Here is a 25,939-nt window from a genome sequence, read left to right on the forward strand (position 1 = left end):
ACAGTGCGCCGGACAAATACCTTTTTTTTTTTTTTTTTCTAAAATTAATTTTATTCATTTTTTTTCTCTCCTCCCATATTCTCTTTCATAATCACACTTATAAAAATCCCTTAAACACCGTACCGAGATCAAGTACTACATATTGCTCTAATTAATTTGCTTTTTCAAAAGCAAGTCCACTCAAACCAATTTAATTTGTTATTATATTACTCCGACAGAAACATGTCTTACGTACATTTGTAAAATTAGTTGTCCTGGGTCTAAAGTTCAATGATTAATTTGTTAATTGACGGTTGTCGTTTCTCCATGATTTCTAATTTTATATCATATCCATCCATAAGCTTCAAATTCCAATTTCATTATAGAGAGTTGATAAGGATATTTTGAAATAATTAAAATTTTGATCCCTAAATTATAGGCCGTAGTAACATATTCATTATCAGTTTTATGCTGTTAATTTCTAGTAAAGTGATGTTTTTGGTCTATCATTTAATAAGTTTGTTAAAATTTACATTAATTTATTTATGGTCTACACAAAATCATTATATATTCATAAAATTATTATTGTATGTTCATATTCACAACTTAATAAAATGATATATTGAAAATTTTATCAATATAAATATCGTTTTAAATATTTCAACAAGATATTTTTAACAAACTTTTTTTATATTGATTTATTTATTTTAAAAATGAGAATAATATATTTAAGTAATAATTTATTGGTGCAATTTTTATAAACCTACATTATTATTTTTTATGTACCTACAATATTATTTCTTATTGTTAAATATATTAAATATAATATCTCTATAAGATATATTAAATATAATATATATATATATATATATATATATATATATATATATATATATATATATATATATATATATATATATTGAGAGAAAGAGAGAGGAATACAAAGGAATGAAAAGATAAAAGAACTTGATTGCTTGATTAATAAAATGCATGAGTACACCCTATTTATAATGAAAGAAGAGTAATTAACAAAGTTAAAATTTAACCCAACAGGGTAGCACAAGTGGCAAATGAGCTCTCTTTGTGGGGGAAAATTTCGAGATAACCCGGGTTGGATTCCACAAGTGAAGATTCCCTTTGGGCCAGCTTCTGTGCTTCTCGGAGCGAACCGAGTATGGCTAATCCATTATCCACGTACAACAATGCCACACACCACCACTTTCTATTTCTAACAAATTAACTAATTACTTGGTTTAAGGGCGATGTAATTTATTTACTCCACTCTTCTTCAATTTTTCTAACAAATTAACTAATTACTTGGTTTAATAATTATAGTGGTTTAAGGGTGATGTAATTTATTTACTCCACTCTTTTTCAATTTTTTATTTTCTAGTATAGTTACGTTGGTGCACGTTGATTTTTTTTTAGGGCCCACTAATTGGAAAATTTCTCCAATTTTTTAGAAAATTAGGAAATTGGATAACATAAAACAAAAAATATATTTACTAGTATAGTTTTCTATTTTGAAAACAAGAAACAATTTTCCAGTTTTCTAGAAAATTGAAAAACTATTAAAAATTGTTTTCTAAATGTAAAACATAATCATATACCTTTTATTTTGTTATATGTCACTATAATAATCACATTCTCACCATTATCTACTTACATATTTATTCATTAGTATGATTACATTCATTATTAGATTATTTTACTTATCACGTACCATCTTCTATATTTTCTATTTGCATTACTTATTTAAACATAATTTATTTATTTATGCTTAAAGTTATACGTTATTCACATTATCAAAATTTAAAATTGAACTCTATACAAAGTTTTATATTTTGATTGAATTAAATTAATTATTAGTTCTGATATTTTTAGTTATGTTATATTGTAATACAAGTTTGATCCGAATATTGGATATTAAAATTTCACATATATTACTATATTAGAATTCAAACTAAAAATTATATATTTATATACATGTCATTCAAATGAATATATCCAAAAATATTTTAAATATTAACTCAAAAAATATTAATGTTATCCAAACTAAAATTTAGGTGAACTTAATAGGTTATTGGTTTGGATATATTTTTAGTTATGTTATATACGGATATAAATTTGGTTAGGATATCAAATGTAAAAATCTTACATATATTGGAATTAAAAGAAAAAAATTATATTTATTCTATTTAAACCAAATGTATTTTAAAATATTTTAAATATAAGGTCTAAAATCACTCTAAATTAAACTTGTGTTAATTTTATAGCGTTAATCTAAAAAATAAATTAAAAAAATAAGTGTTAGTAAATAAGTTTTATAAAAAGAAAATAGATTTTTTTTATTTAATTATAAGGAAGGGGATACCCTACATATACACACTACTTCCCTCAATTGATGTTCAAACCTATCACCTATTCACCTCACACTTAAGGGAGCAACCGGGTACTAGTGGACCACAAGCCACTTGGTATAAACAGAAAATAATAATTGAAAATTAAGAATGAAAACTGAAAAATTAGAAAACAAAAAACATAAAACAGAAAACAGTTTTCATTAGTAAATGAGCCCCAACTTCCTCAAAATAATTGTATTCTCTATCTTCCTTTCTTTTGGCAAATTTATATGTATACTGTGGTCCACGTAGCAGCGTAGACTGAGTAAAAAATGACATCATTTGAAAATTTTCCATTAACCATGGTAGACAAAAGTTTCTGTTATGGTCCATATAGTAACCTCTCTCTTTATTCAATTCCATTTTATACATACGATTCATTACAATATCACTAAAAAAACTAAGCACACTGCAAAATATAACAGACATAATGACTGCCGTTTCTTTTTAGGTGAGATAATTGGCCTGGATATTTAAAATTGCTCTATATACAAAGCTAAAGATTAATTCATTGACATTTAATTAAAAATTGATGAGTCCCTTCCACTCAGCTACACCCTCAAACGATGTCATTTTGACATTGCATAATGTCATAATGATTGCTTTCTCTTCACTCCACCTCACTCTCTCTTTTGCACATAAAAAGAAAATTCTCAAAAGAACTACTCTTAAATCAACACAATCCAAAGAGAAAATGGGCCAATGACAGACCAAAATGAGCTGGCCCAAGCCAGAAATTCAGAATGATTGACAACATTGCATTGCATTGAGTGCACAGTATGAGTATGCAATCTGATGTTGATAGTCAATTTACGGTAACCGACGGTGTCGGTGCAACAACTATGCCCAGCACTCCACTTCAATTCTACATTCCTGAATTTCTTCTCATTTTCCAAGATCTATCTTTTATCTTTTATTTATTATTAAACCCCAATAAAAAAATATTTTTTTCCCACGAATTTGCTTCCACATTGCAGTAGTTATCAGAAATTGTTGTAATAATACTGTAGAAATCCTCTGTTTCTTGAAGAAGAAATGGAGGCAAGTGCTGGGTTGGTTGCTGGATCGCACAAGCGGAATGAGCTGGTTCGAATCCGCCATGATTCTGATAGTGCGGTAATGAGCTGGGCTTTTACATTCTTGAAATTCTTATTTACTTTTTTGGTATATATTTTTTGATGCTTAGATCTGAATGTCTGAAGTAGGAGTGAGTCCTGAGCTAAAGATTGAATTTTTAACAAATAAAATTTTGAGTAAAAAGGTGTTATTATGATCTAGCTGGAGTGTTCTAACAGTTTAAGGAAGTGCATATTGTTTTATTTTGATGTTTGACCTTTTCATTTGTTCTTTGTCTTTCATTTTCTATTGTTATCTTCACTTGTTTTTATTTTGTTTTTTTTTTTTTTAATGTTAATTTGTGTCTAGAGAGTGTAGTTGAGGTAATGTTTTCTGAACTGCACATTTTGATAATGCTAGATAGATCTTTTAGTCTTGATGTTTATTGATTTAAATTCTTTCACTGAGTTAATTAGAGCTCATGTTACAGTTGTTGATTGGGGAGAGTTAAATTATGCTTTTGAAAATTCACCCATTATCTGCCATTTTCTGATTGAATGCAAAATTCTTCTCCTTTTTAAGATCTTTGACATAGTAACTTTTGTCTTCCTATTTGTATGTGCTTCCAAAGACCTTTGGTTTCGATTCGGAGAGCATTGTGAGGGTGGGCTTACTATGTCACACTGATTTGATAATTTGTAGTAGCTGAATGCGCTGATCAAAGCCTGATTTGGTATTTTAGTAGCGTAGTGAATATATTGGTGGATCTTTTAAATGCGTGATTGGTGTATCATTGCTTGTGTCAAATACAGCCAAAGCCTTTGAAGAATTTGGATAGTCAGATATGTCAGATTTGTGGTGATACTCTTGGGGTTACTGCTAATGGTGATATATTTGTTGCTTGTAATGAGTGCGCCTTTCCTGTTTGTCGGTCTTGTTATGAGTATGAGCGCAAAGATGGGAATCAAGTGTGCCCCCAGTGCAAGACCAGATACAAGAGGCATAAAGGTTAGTCTAGTTGGATAAAATGTTATACACACACACACACACACATATTTCATTATGATATTCATTGTTGTTAAGGTGGACTTTCAAGGCGAGATGCCACCTGACCGCCTAGGCGACAACTTGGCGATGAGGAATATATATATATATATATATATATATATATATATATATATATATATATATATATATATATATATATATATATATATATATATATATATATATATATATATATATATATACATGTTGAGCATATAGCCATTAATGTGCAATCCAACTATCAGCTTAGGCTTTTAGTTGAGATGGAGCACATGCTTCAATTTGGTATCAGAGCCAGACCAAAGGTCATGGGTCTACATATTAGTAGGAGTTTTTTTATTTTAAGGCGAGGAGAGCTCGTTAGGCGACCGGTCTCCACCGACTGAACACCTAGGCGACGCCTTAACAACAATGATGATATTATTATCATAATCATCTGCTGAACTTTTTTTTTTTTTTTTTGGGTACTATTAGGGAGCCCACAAGTTGATGGTGATGATGATGAGGATGATGTTGATGACCTCAACAATGAGTTCAATTATGGTGAAGGAAATGGCAAGGGCATACACAAGTGGCAGGGAGAAGATGCTGATCTCTCCTCATCCTCTAGACATCAACCAATCCCTCTTCTGACAAATGGGCAGCCAGTAAGTGAGGATGAACCCTGTGTCATCAGCTCTTCATTCATGTTTTGCATGGCTGTTTCAAATATATTAGTACTTTCTTATTTTAATAGAACTCCTTAGTCGTCTTTGATTTGCGCTTTCTGCTTATCTATACATGGCCATGTTTTTAGATCTCTGGTGAAATCCCTCTAAGTGCAACACCGGATACTCAATCTGTAAGAAGTATGTCGGGACCTTTGGGTCCTGGAGATAAGCATGGTCACTCCTTACCGTACCTTGATCCAAGGCAGCCAGGTATTTGGTTCACTTCAATACCTCTACGGTAAATCTGTGACTCTTTCTATTCTTTTTTCCTTGCAAAACTCCTGAAGAGGATATACTCTGCAGTTCCCGTCAGAATTGTGGACCCTTCAAAGGACTTGAATTCTTATGGACTTGGTAGCGTTGACTGGAAAGAGAGAGTTGAAGGTTGGAAACTTAAACAGGACAAAAATATGACTCAAATAACCAACAGATACATGGAAGGGAAAGGAGACATTGAAGGGACAGGGTCAAATGGAGACGAGCTACAAATGTGAGTTTCTAATTGTCTTTCAATATTAATTGGGAAACAGAAGCCATAAAATTGCATGAGAGAGAAACACATAAATAATGTAAGTTTAAGTGGGGAACGATTTTGGGCAGCAACAAGGACATCTTTTCAATGTTATCAATTATCATGATACTTAAATGTATGTAGTTTGCTTGTCTATTCTCACATTTGCTTCAACTTGTAACAGGGCTGATGATGATCGCCAACCTTTAAGTCGTGTGATTCCTATCCCTTCTTCTCACGTTACCCCTTACCGGGTTGTAATTATACTTCGGTTGATCATCTTGGGTTTTTTCTTGCAATACCGGCTGACTCACCCTGTGAATGATGCCTATCCTTTGTGGCTGGTATCAGTTATCTGTGAGGTTTGGTTCGCCTTATCTTGGCTTTTGGATCAGTTCCCAAAATGGTCACCCATCAATCGTGAGACCTATCTAGACAGGCTCGCTTTAAGGTAGTTTCAAAAATGACATAAATCCCACTCCCATTTGCCTGTTGGGCATAGATATGGTATTATACTAATCTTGTTTATCAATCCGTCAGATATGATCGGGAGGGGGAGCCTTCTCAGTTAGCACCAGTGGATGTGTTTGTCAGTACTGTGGATCCTATGAAAGAGCCTCCTCTTATCACAGCGAACACAGTGCTATCAATCCTTTCTGTGGATTACCCTGTAGACAAGGTCTCGTGCTATGTTTCTGATGATGGTTCAGCAATGTTGACATTTGAAGCCCTCTCTGAAACGGCAGAGTTTGCAAGGAAATGGGTGCCATTCTGCAAGAAGTTTAATATTGAGCCTCGGGCTCCTGAATTCTATTTCTCTCGGAAGATTGATTATTTGAAGGACAAGATTCTGCCTTCATTTGTGAAAGAGCGTAGGGCAATGAAGGTAAAATGATAAGCCTAGTATTATCTCATTAATGCGGTAACAATAGTGTGCTTAACATCTGCCTAATTTTTGTCCGAATTACAAGAACAATCGAGCAGAACTTGATTGCTATAACAATTTAATGTGTAAGTTCAGATGATTTGGAAAGTTTTATGAATTAAAACCTGGCAAAGCACAATAGAGATTTATCTATATGAGACAGTTCTGCCCAAATTTTTTTCAGTTATTATATTCTGAAAGGTTTATTTTATAGAGGGAATATGATGAATTCAAGATACGGGTCAATGCACTTGTTGCAAAAGCACAAAAAATGCCTGAAGAGGGTTGGACAATGCAAGATGGTACCGCTTGGCCTGGAAACAACCCGAGGGATCATCCGGGAATGATCCAGGTATTTTATTAGTATATCTTTAGTTTTATTTTATCCTTTGCTTACGTGTGTGTGTGTTTTATTAACATTTGTGAAGAGGTGTCTTATTTGCACATATCCTTGGATTAACAGGTCTTCTTGGGTCACAGTGGTGGGCTTGATACAGATGGAAATGAACTTCCTCGGCTGGTTTATGTTTCTCGTGAGAAGAGGCCAGGATTCCAACACCACAAAAAGGCTGGAGCTATGAATGCTTTGGTAGGCAATGGATACTTCGTATTGATTGATTGATATTGGATAATGATATGATTTTAGTTTTCCCAAAAGTGGTTTTGGTGTAAAAGAGGCAATATAACAACGTATCACATCTTCATTTTTTAAACTTGCAATGGGGTTTTCTGATTTTCTGCAGATTCGAGTTTCTGCTGTCCTCACCAATGGAGCGTATCTTTTGAACGTTGATTGTGATCACTACTTTAACAACAGCAAAGCACTTAGAGAAGCCATGTGTTTCATGATGGATCCTGCTCTAGGAAGGAAGACGTGCTATGTTCAATTCCCTCAGAGGTTTGATGGCATTGACTTGCACGATAGATATGCCAACCGCAACATTGTGTTCTTTGATGTAGGTCTCTCTTAAAATTTATACAGTATCGTATCTATTCTTTTTTTTTTTTTTGGGTCAGACCATGAGGTGTCCTGAGCAGACACTAACTGTAGGAGGCACCTTTAAGCCCGTACCATACTCAAACTAATCCCCATTCGCACCGGCCCGGCCCGGCCCAATTAAGGGGCAAAGTGCTGGCCAGGTTGTTTTTTCCATACGAGAGGGGGTTCGAATTCCCGACCTCTCTTAAGGGATGAGACTTGAGAGTGCACGGCCACTCACGCCGATCAAACTGGTTACAGTATCATATCTATTTAGGTAATTGGTAATTTTTCTGTTTGTACTATCAAGAGTGCTCATTGCGTATATACCTCTTTCTCAGATCAACTTGAGGGGGCTGGATGGCCTTCAGGGTCCCGTATACGTGGGAACTGGGTGTTGTTTTAACAGGCAGGCTTTATATGGTTATGATCCGGTCTTAACCGAAGCTGACTTGGAGCCAAACATTATTGTGAAGAGCTGTTGCGGCTCAAGAAAGAAGGGAAGGAGTGGTAGCAAGAATTATATTGATAAAAAGAGAGCAGCTAAAAGAACCGAATCTACCATTCCTATTTTCAATGTCGAAGACGCTGAAGACGGTGTGGAAGGTATGCCTTCATAATAATGCGTTTCACTTACCTAATTCTCACTCACTTGATAACATTTAAAGATGAATTTCTACTATTATGCATAGTGTGCCCTTTGTTTCGTAGCTTTCAACAGCTCGTAAAACCTTTTCTGTAGATGATACTGGCAATAAGAATGAAAGGTTGTGTCATTTTGCTTTCCTTTGATGTGATATGCAGGATATGATGAAGAGAAGTCTCTTCTCATGTCTCAGAAGAGCTTAGAGAAGCGGTTTGGGCAGTCTCCGGTTTTTATTGCTGCTACCTTTATGGAACAGGGGGGCATCCCGCAATCGACTAATCCCGCAACCCTTTTGAAAGAAGCAATCCATGTCATTAGCTGTGGGTACGAGGACAAGACTGAATGGGGAAAAGAGGTATGGCATAATGACGATACTCGAAATTCTTACTATTTGCTCCTATTGGAATATGCATGTGTGCGTGATATGAAATGCGAATTGAATGGGTTATGTTTTCCGTTATAATCACAGATTGGATGGATCTATGGGTCTGTCACTGAGGATATCTTGACGGGATTTAAGATGCATGCGAGAGGATGGATTTCGATCTATTGTATGCCTACTCGCCCAGCGTTTAAAGGGTCTGCTCCTATCAATCTTTCGGATCGTTTGAACCAAGTGCTTCGGTGGGCCTTGGGGTCCATCGAAATTCTCCTCAGTCGCCATTGCCCTATATGGTATGGCTACAATGGAAAACTGAAACTCTTGGAACGAATAGCGTACATTAACACCATTGTTTATCCTATCACCTCCATTCCGTTGCTCGCATACTGCATTCTCCCCGCTATCTGTCTCCTCACGGGGAAATTTATTGTTCCCGAGGTATGTGAAAAATTTTCATTTCCATCGCTTCCTGTTTCTAGGTAGGGGTGTAAACGAGCTGAGCCAAACTCGAGCTCAATAAACAATAGGTAGGCTCGAGCTCGATCGAACTAGAAAATTGAAGCTCGAGCTCGAAGTTGACCGAGCTTTGACCAAGCGACTCGTGTGTATATATATATATATATATATATATATATATATATATATATATATATATATATATATATATATATATATATATATATATATATATATATATATATATATATATGGCTCGCGGGCGGCTTGACGAGCCACGGGCCTAAAACATTTGAGCTCGAGCTCGGCTCGATTACAAAGCGAGCAGAGGCTCGAGTTCGGCTTGAGCTCGAATCGAGCTTTGGCCGAGCTGCTCGGCTCATTTACACCCCTATTTCTGGGTGCTAGTTAATGGCACCAATAAACGTCTCTAGAATCTTGAATAAACATCTAATCGGTTTTCTGCAGATAAGCAACTATGCTAGCGCGTGGTTCATTCTTCTCTTCATCTCCATTTTTGCCACTGGTATATTGGAGCTTCGGTGGAGCGGTGTGAGTATCGAGGATTGGTGGAGAAACGAACAGTTCTGGGTTATCGGTGGCACGTCTGCTCATCTTTTTGCCGTCTTCCAAGGTCTTCTAAAAGTACTTGCCGGGATTGATACCAATTTCACCGTCACTTCAAAGGCGTCCGATGAAGACGGAGATTTCGCCGAGCTTTACGTGTTCAAATGGACGTCCCTTCTCATTCCCCCAACCACAGTCCTCATAGTCAACCTAGTAGGCATAGTGGCGGGCGTCTCGTTCGCCATAAACAGCGGGTACCAGTCGTGGGGCCCTCTATTCGGGAGACTGTTCTTCGCCATTTGGGTGATCGTGCACTTGTATCCTTTCCTCAAAGGTCTATTGGGCAGGCAGAACCGCACTCCTACTATCGTCATCGTCTGGTCCATACTTCTCGCATCCATCTTCTCGTTGCTATGGGTGCGAATCGACCCCTTCACCTCCGACAGCGCCAAAGCGGCCGCTGGAGGTCAATGTGGCATCAACTGCTAAGTTGCCCATTTTTCGTTAGACGAAGTTGTCTGCAATCACCAAGCCCGCACTAAACACCGCGTGCACCCTCATGTATATAGGCAAGAAACCAAACCGAGGTGCGAAATTGCACGCGGGATTGCCTTATAGTTAAAATTATTGTACTGTTGTATCATGTCTCTTTGCAAGAAAGTGTAGGTGTGAATGATGGACCTCAATTTGTTACATTTTTTAGTGTAAAGTATTCTTACAGGTTGGTTATTCCTTGTTGAGAAACATGTATGTATTCATGGCAGCAGCTTCAGATACACCTTCAATGAAATAAACATAGTAATTTATTTACGTTCTTTTAGTCCTCTGACTATTACTCATTTTTTAATTTTAGTCAGTTAATTTTTAAAACTATTAAATTTAATCCTTTTAAGTATTGAATCTTTTCCAATTGTAATTCACTATTAGCTTTTCCTTGTGTGAATCATTAATATTAAAGATAAGATTGAAAAGTTATGACGATTACACAAATTGTTTTTTTATAGTTTGAAAAACAAAGCTCTAATTTTTGTATTCTAATAGGCTTAATATTTTCGTTAATATTAATGATTCACATGAGGAAAAATTAATGGTGGATTAAAATTGGAAAGGATTTAATGCTTAAGGACTAAATTTGGTAGTTTTAAAAGTCAATGATTAAAATTGAAAATGAATAATAGTTAGAGGACTAAATTTGAAATTAATTATAACTAAGTAAGATGGTATTTTAATAAAAGTTAACAAAAATGTTCAAATGTGATTTGTATTGTCAAGTGCATATTTCTATAACTTGGGAGTGTTGGTTGAGTGGAAGTAAATGGTCTATCCTTAACTAATTTTGGATATGGAGCAATTTTAAATTTCCAGGTCAATACTCCCACGATTACTTCTATATGGTATATGTTAGAATTTATTTTGGAAATATAACAATAAAATTCCATGTAAAGTTATTTTAAACATTTTGATTGTCTATAAACTTTTGAGGGAAAATGTTCATAATTTTTAATCTCCAATATACCCTTGCCTACAAAACAACAAATTCGAATAAAAGAAAAAAATAATAATGAGATATATTTTACACTTTTACACACTCTCAAGTCTCAACTATTTGGTTTTCAAAAAAAAAAAAAAAAAAGTCTCAACTATTTGAAAAAAAAAATAAAAAAATACAATAACATAACTCGAGCTTGGTTAGTGGTGATTCTTCACATTCTCATTGCATTCCTTCCTTATCTAGTTACCCACAAAAGGTGAAAATCACTGGACTCCAACACCTCAACTTTATAGGATAGTGTATAAGTAAATACGGTAACTTAACTGCTTATTAAGTGGGATGACCAATGCCTAAAGACCCACCAGACTGGATGAAATTTCTATACTATAATTGTCAAGATTTGATCATACGTCTTTGTCCATAATATATTACCTAAGAACCAATTGAGTTGCTTGTGCAATCGTGCGGGCTCATTGAATTGATTATTCCTTCATCTAAGATTGATTGCTTTCATGAGTTCATGTGGGGGTTTGTGAAGTGAGGCAAAGATCATACATTCATCGTTCAAAAAAATTTGGTGTTTGTTCGCTATGTTGGAAAAATAGCTAAAATAACATTGTAAGTGGTTATTTTATGATGCAAATATATGTAGGGTTCACTTTTGATTTGAGTCAGGTCAGGATGAATTCGAGTTCTTTGTAGGGAGACAAAGAGATTCGATATATTGTACGCTCAAAATGTATAATTGGTGAATGAGAAATTGATTTTTTAAAATAGACTCATTTAATTAAGTTAAAAAATAGAGGTGGAAAGACAAAAAGAAGGAGATTTACACCACTATAGCTTTTGAGAAAGATGTTGAATTATATAGTATACAGGTTCTCTCTCGCGGGGATGACCTTGTGTACCCCTTATCATAAGGATTGATTCATTCAAAATTGACCCTTGATCCCGATCGTACTCTAATAATTGGACAATCTGAAACCACCCTCCGACATATACATTATACAGTCTGAAACCACCCTCCGACGACAAATTATGCTATGGACCCGTGTCCACCATGTGAATGGTGGACACGCTATACATTCTTAATTTCTATATTGTAGATTCATAATTTCTAAACTGTAGATTCATAATTTCTATACTGCACATTATAATTTCTGTAATATAGATTCATAATTTCTGTAATGTAGATTCACATGTTCTCTCTCTCGGGGATGACCTTGTGTACCCCTTATCATAAGGATTGATTCATTCAAAACTGACTCTTGATCCCGATCGTACTCTAATAAATGGACAATCTGAAACCACCCTCCAACATATACATTATACAGTCTGAAACCACCCTCCGACGGCAAATTATGCTATGGACCCGTGTCCACTATGTGAATGGTGGACACACTCTACATTCATAATTGCTATATTGTAGATTCATAATTTCTACAATGTAGATTCATAATTTCTATACTGCACATTCATAATTTCTGTAATATAGATTCATAATTTATGTAATGTAGATTCATAATTTCTAAATTGTATAGTTATCAAATTATGAACACATAGTTATCAAATTATGAATCTACAGTACAGAAATTATGTGTGCAGTACGTATAGAAATTATAAATCTACATTATAAATTTTATGAATCTATAGTATAAAAATTATGAATCTACAGTATAGAAATTATGAATTTACAGTACAGAAATTATGAATCTACATTATAAATTTTATGAATCTATAGTATAGAAATTATGAATCTACAATATAGAAATTATGAATGTACAGCGTGTCCACCATGCACATGGTGGACACGGGTCCAGGGCATACCGCTCCCCCTCCGACGTACCCAAAAGTATTTACCACATCATTTTGCATGTCAACAAGTTATAGATAATAACAAGGCACAACTCTATTTTCTTATTGATGGGGTGTGGACCCCATGGGCTTAGGGCCCAAGAAGAAAAGAAATCAAGCTCAGAGGAAGAGAGGTCCAAAAATAGATATGAGCTAAACCGAGGGGTCGGCTCGACTCAGAAGTCGGCGCGAGCAGGGTCGGCACAAGTGGGCGGTCAGCTCAGAAGTAGTCGTTAGCATTTAAGAGACCTATTAAAAGGTCCGGTCAAACAAGCCGTTGGGGAGGCCCAATAACGGCAGCCCAACGGCTTCCTCGTTAATGAAGGTCCATTATGGCCCTTAATTGTAAACAATCATTATTGTATGGACCATATTTTGTCTACTGTAAAATAATGTACATTCAGTACAAAAATAATGTACATTGTATTTAGGGGATGTACATAATTTTTGTTCTGAGTGTACATTATATTGTATAATGTACATTCAATACAAAAATAATATACATTTAATATATTAAAAATGTACTTTTTGTTATGGTCCACATAACATGGTCCACACAATAATTTGCCAATTGTAAAAGCTTTTAATTTTCCAAAGGGGATCCCATCCCTATAAAAGGTCTCCTCCAAAGTTGTAGAGGGGACGGCGAAAACAGGCCAAAAGTACATATACACTTACAACTATTATTTTATTTCTATTTTTGAAAGGTAAATTCACCAACTAAGATTGTGTTGGACATTCCTCACCCAAAAATCCTAAAACCAACACTTATATTTGTATAGTAGCTAATGTTGATAGCAGGATAGTAAACTTGGTCCCCCAAGCAAATATCCAACAAATACAATATACTCCAGCACATAATAATTTGATAAAATGTTTAGCCTTTGAAGGTAGATAAAAACAAATAAATTTTATAAAACCTTTTAGTTTTTGAAGGTACACAAAAAAAAAAAATATACTAAACTTTGTAGTTTTTTGTTAATTGAACTTTCTTGTAGACACAAATTAGACATATATATAGTTGCTTATAATAAGCCAGCAGCATAAGGAACTCCGGTGGCGGGTATCCACCGGTTTCCGGCTATAAAATTGGACACAGTATATTGAACCGCATCGGTTCGGTTAATGGCCCGATGATAGCCCGGCCAAGTAACCCTCCCCGTAGTATTCGAACCCGGCCCGGTGTTCTCATACTCCGCATAAAACAACGTGGTCAACGCAAAATCCCCGATCCACAAGGACCAGCCCGCCGGGCTAATCAACCCGCCCAAAAACGTCTGCATAAACACCGTTCTTGACCGCTCCTTCCAGGGCCGGCCCAAGAACGTCCGCGTGGAGGAGCGGTTGCCGGCGGCCGCCAAGTCCGCCGCGGCCGCGACGGTGCAGTTGTGGAAGGAAGCGCCGGTGTTCTGGTTAACGTCCGTTCTGCCCTGCGCCGTCACGGCGTTGAACTGGCCGGGCATCGGCAGGCGTGGGTATATGTTGCAGCTCTGCAACACGGCGGCGGCGTTGCCGAAGATGAAGTCCACGGTGCCGTAGACGTCGCATTCCCGGTAGAACTGGCGGAGTGAGTGGGTGAAGAGGGTGTCTTGGTAGGCCTCGAAGCTGCATTTGTAGAACGCCGAGAAATCGGCGTTGTTTCGGACCGCCACGGCTTGGTGCTTCATTGCGCCGGCGGTGTTCCGGAATGTCATGTTTATTGCAACAAATCCTTCTCCACTCAGACCTGTAAATATATATGCATGGTTACATTATTATAATAGGTATATAAATGGATAAATGACTAAAATGTGTAGTCAAACTTGGGAAATTCACAAACTATGTAGACTTTTTTTTTTTGACAAAAATATGCAAAACTCCTTTGGGAGTTGCGTTTTTGGTGTTGTCCGCGCGTATTTTTTTTGTTTCGGTATTTCCGTAAAACGCAAGAGGTGATTGCGTTTACCTATTCGTACACGTAAAACGCATTACAGGTAAAAAAGCAACTTACTTTTGCGTTTTAGGTATTATACCGAAAATGCAAAAGTAAGTTGCATTTTTTGGTTTTTTTTGTACTGGCAGTTTCCGGCGACCCCGAAGAACGGCGAAAACCACAGATAACTGCTCTGTTTTCTTCAATCATTTCCCATTCCATCGTTCAAAATTTTTCAAAAAAAATCCATCGTTTCCTATATAGACTGGTGCGTCCTCTCTTCTCTTCTTGTTATCATAATCAACAACAATGGCGAACCAAACCCAGAACAGAAAGCAGAATCAGAAGCAGAACAGAAACGCCGGCGGTGCTCCACCGGCACCGAACGCCGTTGTTCAAGACCAAGAAGAGTTCAGGCTCCGGGAGATGGCGCCGCTGCTCGGCGGCGGGAATGAGAGGCAGGCGACGGCGTTTGACCTGGTGGAGCAAATGCAGTTTCTGTACTTGAGAGGGGTGAAGGAGAAGGAGTTGCCGGCAAACGATCATTCCCCTCACCCTTTTGTGGAAGTGAGGATTGGGAACTTCAGGGAGCTCACTCGCCACTATAAGAACAATCCCAATCCTGAGTGGAACCAGGTTTTCACTGTCCTTAAAAACCAGATTCATCCACCATATTTGGGGTGACCTGGCATGGCGATTTCAGCAGAATATGAACCATAAACAGGGCTGTAAAAAAATCATAATGGCAGAGAGCACAATGCCGACAATGGCACGTTGTATCCTTTTCGGAGTCATCATCTACGGCGAATCATAAACAAACTGTAACGTAATTCATCATAGAATTCATTCTTGCGTTTTTCACATAATTCCCGCGGATTAGCGACGATAAATAGTCGGCATTTCGGAGTTGCGTTATACGTATTTTATAGGATTATACCTAAAACGCATCTCCCAAATGCGTTTTAACGTATTCCATACGTCACATAAAAACGCATTTGACCGATGCATTTAAGGTATACAATACGAAAAACGCAACTGGCCGTTGCGTTTTACGTAAATAATGAAAAAAAAAAATACAGCTGAGACCACAACAAAAACGCAACTGGAAACTGAGTTTTACATATTTTTGTCAAAAAAAAAGTCAGCACACATTTTTGTCATTTCTCTTGCCCCTCTACACATTCCTGTCATTTATCCTATATATATATATATATATATATATATATATATATATATATATATATATATATATATATTTTGTTGGAGTACTATTGACCGGTTAAGTGTAGTATCTATTCATATATATTTTCTCAAAGTCTAACGAGTTAACACCGCCCACATGACCTCTCAGAGAGTCACTTCATGCCGCTTGAAAACAAGGTCTTTGGCATTTATTAATATTATTTAAGTATATAAAAATAATGTTGCAGGTCCATGAAAATGATATCAACGATAGTGAATTTATATGTACTTGCATAATGAATTTATATCTTTGCCGTAGTGAGTTTATTAACAATTTTTATGTATTTAAAACAATGTTGCAAAAATCCTGTCTAGGTACCGATTAATCGGTAGTTTAGGCGGCTGGCCGGCTAGGCGGCTGGCCGGCTAGGCGGCCTAGTGGCGTCTAGGCCTCCTAGGCGTCTTAGGCACCGATTAGGCTGCCTAGGCACCAACTAAGTAGCCTAGTCGGTCAATTAACTATTGTTCCATTCTTTTTTAAATGAGTTATTTCACTCAAAAAGACATTGTTTTGAGCGAAAACTCCTAAATTGTTCAAACTCTAGATGTTTTTTAGGTTAATATTTAATATTTTAGTATTAACTATTAAAGTATTATATAGTTTGAAATTATCAAGTCTTAAAAAATTAAACAAATTTTTTACAAATAAAAAATACATGGGTGCCTAGCTGGATTAATCCCCGAGAGCCCGATGGGCGCCTAGCGATTTTTTCAATCATGATTTAAAATAATGACTTTATATGCTTGTAGATTATTTTAAAAATTTTGAAAGAATATTTATATAAGTGTCATTTAAAAGATCTCAATTAGCCAAGAACCTTGTAGTCCAATGACACCAAGTTGCTCCCTTATAAGGGAGGTTGTGGGATCGAGTTTCAGATGAACATATACTACATTGTGATAAAGTCAGTAGTATTATTCAAAAAACAAAAAGATCCCAATTAAAGCTTTTTAATTCTTTATTTTTCGGTAACTCTACCGTGAGATTGTCTCATAAATCTTTATTCGTGAGATGAGTCGAATATAAATAAAAATGTAATACTTATGATGAAAAAGTGTAATACTAATCAGAGATAGACTACTTGCTATTTATGAAGGAAAGTGTGATACTAATTAGAGATAGATTAATTGTTATTTATGCACAAACACTTTTATATTTACAAATTTAGCCAAATGTATATACTAAATTCCCAATTCTATAATCCAAAATTTCACAATTGTTCTTTGTTTTCAAATTTTCTTTGTGAGTTTGTGACGTTGTTGTCGGATGGCAGACACAGGTGAAGAAGTCGGTTCAATTTGGACTTATTTTAGATTGAGAAATTTGAAATATGTATTGTGGACTTGTTGTTTAGATTTTCAAATTTAAATTATTAGTGAAAATAAATAAATAATTATGTGCGCAAGAGAACTAGTTAGGGAATGTTTGAATTCTAAAACTGAATCGAAATTCGAGCCGAAACTGAACTATATCAAACTGAATCGAACTAAAATTTGAAATTGAATGGTTTCATTTTTCAAAACCGAAAAAAACTGAAACCAAATCGAACCTTTAAAAAAATCGAAATGCCCACCCCTAGTTATGACCGTATCTATTTTTTACCTCTCAGTTATGAGCAAAGTGACCCGTTTGGTCCCTGGCATTATGTTTTGTCTCAACATGATAGAAACTCAAAAACCTGCTATTATTGGAGGGATACAATAGAAAATTCACATCTTATTCTCCTTCGTACATTGAAACCACTTTCACAACATTATTTTTCAATTTCCAACCTAGCTCGTATTTCAAGATTCTTCAACTCACCACATCTAAAAACATAATAAGTGTCAATCCAAGTTATACCTTTTGTCCTTCATTTTATGGCTATTATATTTGTAGATTAAGTTTAAAATATTGTACCTCACATTTTAGGAATAAGGGTCAAATAGGCCATTGAACTGCACACAATAATGCAATTAGGCCACTGAACTTTAAAAAACAACAATTAGGCAACTAAACTAACAAAATTCATTCAATTAGTCTAATTTATAGGTTTTGTAGGTTAGTAACAGGTCACCTAAAAATTTTAAAATATTTTTTTAAAAAAATATTATTTAAAAATAATAAATTAAAATTTAAAAAAAAAAAGGTTTCTTCGCTCTGCCGTAGACGAAGAAAGTTTCTTTGTCTCCGGCCATGGAGACGAAGAAAGTTACTTCGTCTCCGGCCAGAGACGAAGAACCTTCTTCGTCTCCGGCCAGAGATGAAGAACCTTCTTCGTCTCCATGGCCGAAGACGGAGAGTCTCTTCGTCTCCATGGCCGGAGACGGAGAGTCTCTTCGTCTCCGGCCATGGAGACGAAGATTCTCTTCGTCTCTGGCCAGGGACGAGGTGGAGACGAAGAAACTTTCTTCGTCTCCATGGTCGGAGACGAAGAAACTCGTCTCCGGCGGAGACGGTTAAACTTGTTTTTTTTTTTTTTTTTTTTTTTTAAATAAAATTTTTTAATTTTAAATTATTATTTTTAAATAATAATTAAAAAATATATATTTTAAAATTTGGGTGACCTGTTACTAACTTGCAAAATCTGTAAATTGGCTTAATTGCATGAAAATGGTTAGTTTAAGGACCCAATTGTTGTTTTTTTTTTTTTTTTTTTTAAAGTTCAGTGGCCTAATTGCATTATTGTGTGCAATTCGATAACCTATTTGACCCTTATTTCCACATTTTATTATGACAAAATTACATCAACTCTGCCGTTAGTCTTTTGTTAAAACTATTTAAGGATCATTTATTAAATGGTGATATTATAACAATTTATTTAATCATACTATATTTATTAGTCATTTAATTAATTTTATCCCAAAATTATTAACAAACGTATTAAAATTACTTCTTCTTTTTTCCGCTATAAACATAAATAATACTCCGTAATATAATATGATAATATTTAATTTCATATTCATCAAATAATATATCTTTTTTTTTTTGTTTTCAAAAAAATAATATATCTTTTTCCAAACTATAGAACTTTTACAAGTATAACTATGATGATTTTAAAATAACATTTAAAAATTATTTGTTGATAAACATTTTTTAGTTAATAAATTTAAATTATGATTTTAGTATTGGGTTCAAAACCTTGACGCATTGCGCGCTAAAATGATTAGTCACAAAAATAAAAGTCAATCTTAGTCTTACATTTGTAAAAATAAAATAGGCTCACACAACTATGAGAACATGTTCTCATGAGAAAACTAAGTCAATATCAGCTTTAAATCTATAATCTATAAAAATTAAATAGATCATATTAAATTTTTAAAAAATATGATAGTATTATTGTAATTATCGTCAACTTTACAGTACAACTTTTAACACTATATTATGCAGTTTTTAAGAGTATATATAAATAATGTATTTCTAGATAATTTTTAAAAATATCAACGAAAAAAACTAAATTTAAAAACCTAAATCGTAAATACTAAACCTAAGCAATATAATAAAAGGTGAACCTCTAAACCAAATGTAAAACCAAAACATCAAATAAAGTCAAAGTGTACGTTGCAAAGTTTTCAATATTATCAAGAAATACACGTTATATTATTAAGAAGTGCACTCCATAGTTTAAAAAGTGCACTCTATAGTGTTGAAAGTGCACTCCATTTGTATATATATGCATAATCTTGTTTGATCATATATTTCATTAGAGTTATATGACTGAGAGTATCCTTTCCTTTTTTATCCCTTTGAATTCCATATTCGAAGTTGCAATCGGATCTATTCATTAAAAAGAATCAATTCAATACACTTCTTATGTACCTATTATATTGGATTTGAATCAGATTTCGGATCAATCTATATTAATTGACTGCTTCCATTATGTTATTGCTAGCAAATACCACCATTTTTTGCTTTAGATCTCCCAAACCATTCCCGCAAGAGATCCAGACCCGTTTTTGTCTTATTCTTCGAAAAAAAATATTCATTCTCCTCATAATGAAAAAGAACAGGAGACAAAACCAATAAAGATTTCTTTTTCGATTCAGCCCTGGTGTTGAATACCCCATTCAAGAATTTTTTTGATCCAATCCGTACGAATCAATAGAAAAAGAAAATCCCCGTATTACAAAGTGCACTCCATAGTGTTGAAAAGTGTACTTTAAAGTTAATGAAATTTACAAAAATATCACCACAATTGTTTTTAATTTCATCAAAGCCGTGCAATTTTTTTCTTTTTTAAATATAAGGCTGAGATTATTATTATTATTATTATTTTGGAAGAAGTTGGGATTAATTCTTAGTTTTCTTCCTTGAGAAAATTCTCATATGATCATTTTTCCTCTGTGTGTGTATATGTATATGTATCTATGGATGCATATAAAATGATATATTGGGGTTGTGTGGGGCTTTGTGCAGGTATTGTATGTTAAAGTTGCATCCAACCTGGTCTATTTACGTGTTTAATATTTAAGATCCACCCCAATTTATCACTCATTATCACTCAAAAAACTCGATCAATATAAGATTATTTCGGGGGGTTGATATCTGCAAAGATGGATTAAAATTGTCATTCCTGCTGCCAAAAGTAGCCTAAGTCAAAGTAATGGCAAATTATGTTGTGCATCCGTGTGCACCATGCATGGTGCACACTGTTGCAAAAACAGCGTCGTTTTACTTAAATAAAAAAAAAAATCATTTTCGATTGCCGTTAGTTACGTAAACATATATTCATAATTTTATAATTTCACATTCTGAATGTATAGTTATGAAGTTATGGATGTGTAGTTATGCAATTCTGAATGTATAGTCATGCAGTTATGGATGTGCAGTTATGCATGCAATTCTGAATGTATAGTTATAAAGTTATGGATGTGTAGTTATGCAATTATGAATGTATAGTTATGAAGTTATGGATGTGTAGTTATACTTGCAATTCTGAACGTATAGTTATGAAGTTATGGATGTGTAGTTATGCAATTCTGAATGTATAGTTATGAAATTATGGATGTGTAGTTATGCAATTCTGAATGTATAGTTATGAAGTTATAGATGTGTAGTTATGCAATTCTGAATGTATAGTTATGAAGTTATAGATGTGTAGTTATGTAATTCTGAATGTATAATTATGAAGTTATAGATGTGTAGTTATGCAATTCTGAATGTATAGTTATGAAGTTATAGATGTATAGTTCAAATTATGCACAACATAACGTCGTTAATGGCAATCAAAACTGAATTTCTTTTTAAGTCGGACATCAAAACAACATCGTTTTTGCATGGTGCACACGGTTGCACAACCTAACGCTCCACAGTACATAGTGACACTAGCTACTTTTTTTCATTTATTATTATTATTATTATTATTATTATTATTATTATTATTATTATTGAAAGTGAGTTAAAATTATATGAATATAGAGAACTCAATTACAAATATGATGAATTGATGATATTGTAGTGGGATCATTTTCAAATGTGCAAAAGTCATGGATTCTTCATTATTGAAGCTTCCTTATTTTGACTTTTAGGTAGAGAGGTAGTAGAAGTGTCCCTCCGCCAGAAGTTTGCATTGCATTCACATTCAATAATTAATTTGTCCTCACAAATATTTTTCTCCCAAAAGGTTAAATCTCCAACTCCGGCTTATTAGAATATATATATAAAAAAAAATTTAAATGACGATAATTTAATGACTTAAACAGACATGACCAAATATTGATGCGCACAAAAAATCTGTTCACTTTGAACATAATCTCACATTGTTGTTGCCCAGTTACAATATGCCAAACTTGATCAATAATTCATTTGTTTACTGCTAGCTATTTGTTTTAAGAGTAGAGCCACTACACTTATTTTTTCCTAATTTTTTTAAATGACGAGAGAAAACCTATAGTCAGTATCTGATGGCATGCATTTGATAAATCCCGTATTATAATCCTAGTCCACACATACCATAATGAGGTAAAAAAACTTGCAAACTTAGGTGGCACATAGTTGATCGGTTCAAACCAAGACTCGTGTTGTAACCCTAGTAGAAAGCCAACAGACCACTTTCACTGGAAGTCGAACTTAGAATCTTATGATTACCAAGCCAACACTCTGACCAACTTGACTGCAGTTGTCTAATTTTTTCCTTCATTATGTGGTAACATTTAATTGATCCATTTTTTTAAAAAAATATTTAATTAATAAGAAAACTCTTTTTTTAACGCGGTGTGAGGTGACTAATTCATTACACTTCAAAAAGAAAAAATAGGAAGGAAGAAAAATACTATTATTTGTGTTTTAATAAAAGAAAGCTAATGCTATTCCCTCTCAAATATATATATATATATATATATATATATATATATATATATATATATATATATATGCAATGATTTTAAAAAGAAAATAATATTTTATATTCCTGTTCTATTTTACATGTCCTGTTTACTATTCATTAATTAAACCAACTTATTTATTTATTAATTTTTTAATTATCTTTAAAATTAAAAAATTGTGTTTTATAGTACTTTTAATGTAACTTTTAAATATACAAATTTTATATATTAATATTAAACTTAACATTATAAAAAAATTGAATTCAAAATAACTTCACTCAAGTAATTGAATTAGATATATGAAATGAGACAGAAGTAGTAAAAAAAATGTTATGGTAAAATTTGTATGGAATCTAGTAAAGAAAAACTTACCAAATGTGGCACAGCCGAAAGTAGTCCATCCATCAACAACACTCCGATTACCGGTAATGATTGTCTTGTTTATGCCTTCTCCAATCATCATCACATACTTCTTACTAGGGGTGTGCAAATTTCGGAGAAATTTCGGTTAACCGACCGAACCGACGAAATTCGGTTAACCGTTTTCGAACCGAAATATTTCGGTTCGGTTAATGGTTAAAGGTTTTCTTAAAATTCGGTTAACGGTTAATTCGGTTCGAAAGTGTCGATTAACCGAATTAACCGAACGGTTAACCGAATTTTAGAATATATATATAATATATAATATATTAAATATTAAATATATAATTACTAAAATAAAAAATAGTCAAAATGTCAAATAGAATACATAATAATATGAATTTATTATGATATGTATTTTATTTTAATTGGAATTATTATTTTAGGAATTATTTTATGGATTTTAAATTTTAGGGTTAAAAATTTCGGTTAATCGGTTAACCGACCGATTAACCGAAAAAAAGTTCGGTTCGGTCAATTCGATAGAGTAAATTTCGGTTCGGTTAACGGTTAAAGCAAAAAAAAGTTCGATTAATTCGGTTCGGTTAAAACGGTTCGGTTAACCGAACGGTTAACCGAATGAACACCCCTACTTCTTACTACTCCCGATTTTAACATACTCTTCGTACACCCCCGCCGCCACGCGAATCACGTAATACCCTCCGCCGGCTTCGCCGTTCTTAGGCGCCGCCGCCACGGCGGCGCTGACGGTGCTGTAGTCCCCGGTTCCATCCGGATTCACCACCACCGCTTCTCTCACCTTCACGTACTTCTCGCCGAAAACCGCCAGATCTCTTCTTCCGATTAGGTTCCGAGGAACGCCGGCGAGCCAGCCAAGCTTGAATAGGGCGAGGGATACGCTGTACAATAGGGAGCCGTTGGAGAGCGAAGGGGAGAATTCGGCGGAAATGTTGGAAGCGGAGGGCGTGGTGACGAGCTGGTCCCAGCAGGTCTGTTGGTTGCTCATGACGGCGCTGAGCAGCGATTGGGCGTCGCCGGCCGCCGATTCCGGGAGGCGATTCGCCGATTTGATGGAGCGGAGGACGTCGGAGAGGAAGTGAGTGTTCAAACGCAGGAGGAATCGGCAATCTCGCAGGACATAAAGCGTTGTTCGAATCGAGGATTCGTTGGATTTGAAGTATGAATTGAGGCGATTGAGAGAGTTCCTGGATGTGGACAAGGCAAGGCGGAGGGAAAGTCGCCCCAAATCGTTTATATTTGTGGAATTGTTACGAGGCAGGAGGGATTTGCAGAACTCCGGGTGGGGAGTCAGGTCGCAAATGGCGTCGGTTGAGCTAATTGTCTGCGAGAAAGAAAGCGAAGAAGCAGCATAGAGCGCGAGGAGGATGATGATAAGGAGAAAGCGCTGGAAAATTGAAGGCGAAGAATGGGTTAAGAAGATCGCCATCGCCATGGTCGAGTGAATTGAAGTTAAGAAACTATGTCCATTCGCCCTGGCCGACGTCTAAAGCCTACTACTATACACCAATTATAAGTATGAGATTTGCCGATTTGGAGAGTGGGAAACCAAATCAATGAACTTCACAGATGGGATATTGGGATTTGGGTATTATATTTAACATATTATTTATATATATATATAAAAAATACTATAGCCCCGTTTGACAAATCTAGCTAAAAAACTATAAATTAGGAGCTGAGAGTTGAAAATGAGCTGAAAGCTGAAAAGTTATAAGTTCGGAGTTGAAAACTGAAGAGCTGTTAAGCTAACTATTATGATTGAAAGTGTTCAGTAAAATTAATTTTTTGATAAAGTTGATAAATGTAAAAAAACTAAAATGGACATCTTCATAAACTTTAAATTAGTTTGTTTACATATTAAAATTTAATCTTTTGTCTTTAAAAAAAATTAACATTTTGAAATAAAACTATTAGCATAATCATGATCTAGCATCTCATAATGAAGTAGCAATATTGTTGCAAATCTCATAATAATAATAATAATAATAATAATAATAATAATATTTGCGGTGAAAGTTGGGATAAAGGAGAAGAGAAAAGGGTTTTAATTGAAAAGGGTAAATTATGTTATTTCTTTAAAATAATAAGGATAAAGATGGAAAATAAGTTAGGAAGCTAGGAGCTTATTTTGAAACGCTATCTAAGGTAGCGTTCCAAAATAAGCTCTTATTTTAAGTTAGGAGCTTATTTTGGGAACATTACCAAATAGAGCTTATAGCTTATTAGTAGTTTAAAATAAGCTATAAGCTCCTAAATAAGCTCTGCCAAACAGAGCCTGCACTTTCACTTTATGTAGACACTTGTATAGTTGTATGTGATCCACATGAAAAAAAAAAAAAAAAAAAAAAACCTTATCAGAATCCATCATATCAGGGAGGAGTATAATACATGCAATAAAACTCTATTAATAAAATTAGTATATCTACCGTGCAGCGACGCACAGATAATGACATATATTTAATAATTATATTATTTATAAAATTTATATAGTGGAAAAATAAATAAATAAAGAGTTAATTACCGAAATGGTCATTGACTATAGCGAAATAATCAATTTGATCCTTGACTATTTTTTTTGACCAATTAAGTGCATTTTCAAAAAAAATTGTAAGTGCTAAAAATAAGACCAACATTATAACATACCATTCAGGCCTAACCTGACCCAACAAATTCAAGCCCAATACCCGGGCCCAACCCAGATATGCTACCCAACCCGTTTCTTAGAAACAAAAGGGTTGCCCTACCCTTCATTTGCAGCCCTAAGCCGACCCTTCACCTCCCTCGCCGCTCTCTCGCTTTGTTCGAACATGATCAGACATCGCAATGGTGTAATCCATGCTTTCCGACATATGTTTTGTTGTATAAGGCTAAAAATCTGTTTATTTATGTCCTTATCCTTGTCCGCCTTCGATTTGGTCTGTAAACCATAGTTTCGCTCTTAGCTATTTTTGTTTCTAATCACTCCATACAAATCTGTTTATCGGAGTTTCATGTTCAGTAATTTCATATCTGAACATAAATCTCCTGCTTTCTACCCTAAAGTCGCTACTTTCTATCTCCAGTAAGAAACCCTA

The 25,939-nt window shown here is 34.6% G+C and overlaps 2 protein-coding genes and 1 long non-coding RNA gene across 3 annotated transcripts; 2 read left to right on the forward strand and 1 right to left on the reverse strand.

Annotated features, from left to right (window-relative positions):
- The first annotated feature begins 442 nt into the window (after window positions 1-442).
- On the forward strand, window positions 443-22,862 carry LOC109161045. Its single transcript, XR_002050866.1, has 3 exons — window positions 443-452; window positions 2,634-2,637; window positions 22,773-22,862. It is a non-coding gene; the product is annotated as an uncharacterized LOC109161045 (long non-coding RNA).
- Window positions 3,143-10,478, forward strand: LOC109161042 (cellulose synthase A catalytic subunit 1 [UDP-forming]-like). Its single transcript, XM_019309348.1, has 14 exons — window positions 3,143-3,497; window positions 4,250-4,445; window positions 4,959-5,131; window positions 5,281-5,404; window positions 5,498-5,684; window positions 5,890-6,156; window positions 6,246-6,591; window positions 6,845-6,982; window positions 7,094-7,219; window positions 7,374-7,586; window positions 7,951-8,215; window positions 8,414-8,610; window positions 8,725-9,075; window positions 9,562-10,478. Exons 1-14 carry the CDS (start codon window positions 3,417-3,419, stop codon window positions 10,147-10,149), a joined length of 3,252 nt encoding a protein of 1,083 aa, XP_019164893.1. The 5' UTR covers window positions 3,143-3,416; the 3' UTR covers window positions 10,150-10,478.
- On the reverse strand, window positions 13,808-24,448 carry LOC109161043 (probable pectinesterase/pectinesterase inhibitor 7). Its single transcript, XM_019309349.1, has 4 exons — window positions 23,477-24,448; window positions 22,836-22,933; window positions 13,994-14,732; window positions 13,808-13,941 (listed from the first exon to the last, which is right to left on the reverse strand). Exons 1-3 carry the CDS (start codon window positions 24,295-24,297, stop codon window positions 14,032-14,034), a joined length of 1,620 nt encoding a protein of 539 aa, XP_019164894.1. The 5' UTR covers window positions 24,298-24,448; the 3' UTR covers window positions 13,808-13,941; window positions 13,994-14,031.
- Between the last annotated feature and the right edge of the window lie 1,491 nt (window positions 24,449-25,939).

The sequence above is a fragment of the Ipomoea nil genome, unplaced genomic scaffold (assembly GCF_001879475.1).
Source record: "Ipomoea nil cultivar Tokyo-kokei standard unplaced genomic scaffold, Asagao_1.1 scaffold2921, whole genome shotgun sequence".
Taxonomy (NCBI): Eukaryota; Viridiplantae; Streptophyta; class Magnoliopsida; order Solanales; family Convolvulaceae; genus Ipomoea; species Ipomoea nil.